We start from the raw sequence: 5,959 nt of genomic DNA on the forward strand, positions 1-5,959 counted from the left end.
CCCGGAATTTTGTGGAGAGAGAAAAAAAAAAAATCTCAGAAAAAAAAAACAAAACCAAAAAAGTAACGTCACACCCAGCAGCTGAATTTCACTGGAGTTACACATGCTTTCTCTGGGAGTAACATGTATGCTGTATTGTATTCACAAGTGTAGGGATATCTGAAGATCTGTTCTGAAATTAAATTTGATAAGGGACTTCCCTGATGGTCGGGTGGTTAGGACGCCACGACTCCACTGCCAGGAACCTGGGTTTGATCCCTGGTTGGGGAACCGAGATCCTGCAAACTGTGTGCTACAGCCAAAGGAAAAAAGAAGAAGAAATTATATTTATTAATACCAGCTAACTCTGCTGCTGCTGCTAAGTCACTTTAGTCGTGTCCAACTCTGTGCGACCCCATAGACAGCAGCCCACCAGGCTCCCCCGTCCCTGGGATTCTCCAGGCAAGAACACTGGAGTGGGTTGCCATTTCCTTCTCCAATGCATGAAGATGAAAAGTGAAAGTGAAGTCGCTCAGTCCTGTCCGACTCTGAGCGAACCCCATGGACTTCAGCCCACTGGGGTCCTCCATCCACGGGATTCTCCAGGCAAGAGTACTGGAGTGGGGTGCCCTCGTGTCTGAAATCTGGAAATTAGCCCATGATTTTCATTCATCTCTATGTGGAACCCAGGGTGATACCTGGGTTTTGCATTTGCCCTATTCATTTCTACACTGATGAACTCATTTTCTGTGAACTGCTGGGTACCTCATTCAAACTCTGAGATCAAACAAGAGTCTAAACAAGAGTCTGGGAGTGTTATTGTTATTGTCAATGTCTTCCAGTCCATAAAGGGCTGATATTAAAAGGAAAAAAAAGTTAACCCATGTCATCCATCCACCATCTCTCGTCTTCTAGAGGACAGTCAAAGTGCCCCCATCGAGGATGCACTGAAAGTGCCTGTCAAAGGACTTGGGAATCCCTAATGGCACCAGAGCCAAGAAGGGAAGTCTTCATGTTTATGGAACATTACCTGAAAGAATAAAAGCTTTGCCTCCCCAGAGCAACTACCTGCAAGAGAGTGAATGAGAAGAGGGGTCTTCAAGGCAATTAATCCTTGCCTTCATCCATGTTCCTCAGAACACCTCTGAATCCTTTCTGGGCTAGGTTCAAGGGGAACACTCACAACCTTGCTTCTGAGAAAGCCCGATTTGAGATCATCTCTTCAGCAGTCCTGCTTATGAGAGCAACCCACTCCTGAAAGGCCCCTCCAAGTGGTCACATCATTTTTATAGACTGATGAACTTTTTGCGCTCAGAAGCCCCGTGAGGCCTCCCAGAACTGTCCAGGGCTCTAGAAGATTGACACACATACTGAAAGCAGTGTGTTCCTTGGAGTTTCTATAGCTTGACACTGCAGAAAATGTAATGTTTGCAACAACAAAGACTGTATGCTAAAGGTCTACCTGACCCTTGTGTCTTTAATGTAGTTTATACCATCTTAACAGAGCCAGAACAATTGAAATCAATGTATTTAATTTCCAAGAGACTATGTGGATGATTATTATCAAACACAAGTCATGTCTGCAGGGAGTGAGGCTTAAGCCTACAACTTGGGCTTCACCACCACATAGCCCTTAACTCGATAAATCAGGGCCCTCCAGTTCAATATGTTGCCGGTGTAACAGTTGAAGCACAAGTTCTTTAAGGAGACCACATGATCCCACAAGGACACATCCCAGATCTCCCCAACAAAGGACTGTTTGACATCAAATTTTCCCCCAAATGAATCTTGCTCCTGTCCCAAGATGATTCTTGCATCTTGTCCCACAGTGTACCCTCTCCTCAAGCCCTTCCTCCCCACGGGCCTGCTGTTCACCCAGAGTTCAGCAATCCCAGAGACAGACTCCCAGCTGACACAGAGATGGACCGGGCCGTAAATGGGTCGGGGGACCTTGAAAGTGACCTTAGTGTTCCCGATGTACAGATCGTACTCTCCCACTTTGTTGACAAAGAGAAGCAGCTCATTGTCTTTAGACTTAGTGCTGTAGGAGAAGAGGCTGTAGGGGCGAGTGAGGTCTGTGAAGGCTTTCAGGCACAGAGTGAAACTCCTCAGCGGCTTCCTCACCCTGGGGATCAGGGTCACATAGGCTGTGTCTGATTCTTCAGGGAAAATAAACACCTTCCCTCTCAAGTCTGTGGAGGAGAAAAAAAAAGCAGATGCTACAGACTTTAATGTTTACACTCCCTATGCGTGATGTCTGACCTTGTCAGTATACAAACCTGGAGTCAAATAGCATAGTTAGCCAGAGAGTGGTGTTTTGAATAACTTTTTACTGATAGTGATACAATAGAGAAGTTTCTCAAACTTGAGAAGATGGGGTTGTGTTTAATGGATATAACACAAAGGGAAGGGAAAACATTAATGCTCTTTAACTGCTAATAAAAACCAAGCTTTTTTGGTAGCACTTCTGCATCATAAATTTTTCCCTTAAACTTATCTCACTCAATCTTCATAAACAACTCTTTGCTAGTTTGATGTCATTCTTATACGCATTTCATAGGTGAAGAAACTGAGGATTAGACTTCAGCAATTTCACAAAAGCAGCAATTCAATTAGTATGGGAGAAACTGGTTCTCTAAGTAAAGTCCAAGATTGTTCTAAAATTTTGTATTTCTTCTCATGTGACCCAGACTAAAATATTGAGAAGGGTCAGAGAATGACCACCCTAACCCCTGTAATATCCTCTTTTTCTAATAAAAGGTTTGCATAGCCATTCTTGTTCTCTCAGGTGAGAGGTAATGGTGTTCCCATGTAATAAGGATAGCCAGCTATTCTTTCTCTAGCCCCAGGGCTTCCCTATGCCAGGCATATCCTGAGTCATAAGCATCTGGGGTGGTTTTAAAAATATGTCCGAAATACTTCTCCTCTCCTTGATTGTAGACTAACTTGCTACTAAAGAATAGAATACAGCAGAACGAAGACAAGTGACAGAAGATTAGATTATGAAAAGTCTGTGCTTTTTTCAAGCTGCTTCCAAACTTTATTTCTTTTTAAATTTTTTAAATTTAATTTTTATTTTATATTGGAGTATAGTTGATTTACAATGTTGTATTATACAGGTATACAGTTTCAGGGATACAGCTAAGTGTATGTGTATACATATATACACATATATATGTATGTATATGTACACATATACATACCGTTCTTTTTTAGACACTTTTCCTATATAGGTTATTATACAATATTGAATAGAGTTCCCTGTCCTATACAGTATGTCCTTGTTGACTATTTATTTTATATATAATAGTGTCTACATGTTAATCCCAAACTCCTATTTATCCCTCCCCACCCCACTCATTTCCCCTTTAGTAACCATGAGTTTGTTTTCCATGTCTATGAGTCTGTTTCTGTTTTGTAAATAAGTTAATTTGTATCATTTCCTTTTAGATTATGCATATAAGAAACATCATATGATATTTCTCTTTCTCTGTCTGACTTACTTCACTCAGTATGACAATCTCTACGTTCATCCATGTTGCTGCAAATGGGATTATTTAATTTTTTTAATGGCTGAGTAATGGTCCATTGTACACACACAGACACGCACACACACACACACATATATATATATACACCACATCTTCTTTATCCATTCATCTAGATTCCTAGGACATTTAGGTTGCTTCCATGTCTTGGCTATTGTAAACAGCACTGCAATAAACATTGGGGTGCATGTATCTTTTCTAATTATAGTTTTCTCTGGATATATGCCCAGGAATGGCATTGCTGGATCATATGGTAGTTCTATTTTTAGTTTTTTAAGAAAGACTACCATTTGTGCTGGGCACTTTCTCTCTGTTAGATTTCTCATTGTTGGAGAAGCTAGTTGCTATGTTATAGGCTGCCTGATAGAAAGGTCCAGGTGGCAAGGAACTAAGGGCAGCCTCAAGCCAACAGCCAGTGAAGAACTGAGACCCTCAACTCAATAGCCTGTAAAGGCTGAATCCTGACGATAACCATGTGAGTAAGCAAAGAAGCAGATCCTCCCCAAGTCAAGTCTTCAGATGAGAGGATGTCTCTGCTTGACTGACTGCAACTCATGAGAAACCTAGAGTCAGAATCATCCAGCTGAGCTATTCCATGATTCTTATGGACGTGAGTCTGAGTGAACTCCAGGAGTTGGTGATGGACAGGGAGGCCTGGCGTGCTGCGATTCATGGGGTCTCGAAGAGTCAGACACGACTGAGCGACTAAACTGAACTGAACCTGCAGAAAGTATGAGACCAATAAATGTTTGTTGTTTTAAGCAGCTATGTTTTAAGGTGATTTGCAATACTGCAAATCACTTGCAATACTTGCAATACTGCAAAAGGACTTATACCATCCTTCATTCACCTGTTCCTCAAAACAGCAGCAGCAGTAACAAAACCTGCTGTACTTCAGTTCCCCTGAGACTTGGAGAAAACTTTATCCAAACAAAACTTAGGACCTACCTTTCTGTGTCATGCCCTCTGGGAGAAAGGCGAGGAGCAGGACACCCAGAAGAAGCTTCTCCATTCTGTGCTCCTTGGGTCTTCAGGAGTAGTGGGAGAAACAGCAATGGTCATACCAATGGAGAGATGCTCACTCCTTGGCTTCTTATATTGTGCTTTTAGAGGCACTGCCTTTGTTCTCGCAACAGAAGGCGAAGCTGTAGATGGTAAATATTAACTGAACCAGGATATGATTTAGAAACAAATTTGTTTACTTTTTGGTCTATTGTTTCAGTTGTAGAGTCTTTCCTTTCTCTTTTAACTGTTCTATTTCCTGCTGAGCTGTGCTGTTCATGTCTTCCCACAAGAAAAAGAGGCTCTATGCCCTCTTAAAAGTGTGAAAGTGTTAGTCGCTTAAGTCATGTCCAACTCTTTTGTGACCCCAGTGGACTGGAGTGGGTAACCATTCCCTTTTCCAGGGGATCTTCCCAACCCAGAGATTGAACACAGGTCTCCTGCATTGTTTAGAGACTAGGGTATCACCATGGAGAAATGGATATTTACTGATTCAGGTGGCTGTGAGCTTCAGGATAGTGGAGATCTAGCTCTTGTGAGGAGAAGGCAATGGCACCCCACTCCAGCACTCTTGCCTGGAAAATCCCATGGACGGAGAAGCCTGGTAGGCTGCAGTCCATGGGGTCGCTAAGAGTCGGACATGACTGAGCGACTTCACTTTCACTTTCCACTTTCATGCACTGGAGAAGGAAATGGCAACCCACTCCAGTGTTCTTTCGTGGAGAGTCCCAGGGATAGGGGAGCCTGTGGGCTGCCATCTTTGGGGTCGCACAGAGTCGGACATGACTAAAGCGACTTAGCAGCAGCAGCAGCAGCAGCTCTTGTGATCTTGATGATGAAGCTGCCAAGTTGTCTGTAAAGGAGCTCCTAGATTATGGGTGTTAAGATAATGGCCTTCACCTGGAATCTGGACATCAACTGGAAAACAAGCTCAAAGAGACTGTCTGTGTGGGTGGATAGACTGAGCCCATCTTGAAAGGGCACAGAATACTGCTTAGATACTGGGAGCAAGCCAGTTCATCAGAATGAACTAATTTAGGTGTTTCCAGGCTGATGAGAAGAACTAAAGGAAATTATCTAACGCTCTTGGTTGCAAACAACAAAAGACACTGTATTAGTTGTGACAGTTTATTTCTACCTAATTAAGCTGTGCAACAAACCACCTCAAAACTCAGTTTTTAAAACAATAAACAATCATTTAGTTCATGAGTATCTGTGTTGTCGATTTGGGCTTCGGGAGTTTTTGGTCTCAGCTGGGTGATTAACAGCAAGTCAGCTAGTTGGACAATAATATTATATGAGTCAGAAATGGTGCAATGGGAATTAAAGCATTTTAAAATCCTTGTCTTTTTTGTATAATTTTAGGTTGGTTTAAATCAGTCTTGATTTCTCCTACTCTCCTTTAACTCTCAAACTATATTCAAAGTTAC

The 5,959-nt window shown here is 42.3% G+C and overlaps 1 protein-coding gene across 1 annotated transcript; it reads right to left on the reverse strand.

Annotated features, from left to right (window-relative positions):
* Positions 1 to 1,494: 1,494 nt before the first annotated feature.
* On the reverse strand, positions 1,495 to 4,653 carry LOC109556971 (mucosal pentraxin). The gene is made up of 2 exons (XM_019958333.2): positions 4,476 to 4,653; positions 1,495 to 2,171 (listed from the first exon to the last, which is right to left on the reverse strand). The coding sequence occupies exons 1-2, from the start codon at positions 4,537 to 4,539 to the stop codon at positions 1,582 to 1,584; spliced, it is 654 nt and encodes a 217-aa protein (XP_019813892.2). The 5' UTR covers positions 4,540 to 4,653; the 3' UTR covers positions 1,495 to 1,581.
* Positions 4,654 to 5,959: the final 1,306 nt, after the last annotated feature.

Source organism: Bos indicus, chromosome 3 (assembly GCF_029378745.1).
Source record: "Bos indicus isolate NIAB-ARS_2022 breed Sahiwal x Tharparkar chromosome 3, NIAB-ARS_B.indTharparkar_mat_pri_1.0, whole genome shotgun sequence".
Lineage (NCBI taxonomy): Eukaryota > Metazoa > Chordata > Mammalia > Artiodactyla > Bovidae > Bos > Bos indicus.

Coding starts and splice junctions, on each gene's coding strand:
- LOC109556971 (XM_019958333.2), bottom strand. CDS start 4,539: ATGGAGAAGCTTCTTCTGGGTGTCCTGCTCCTCGCCTTTCTCCCAGAG. Junction 2,172..4,475: donor AGAGGGCATGACACAGAAAG/GTAGGTCCTAAG, acceptor TCTCCTCCACAG/ACTTGAGAGGGAAGGTGTTT.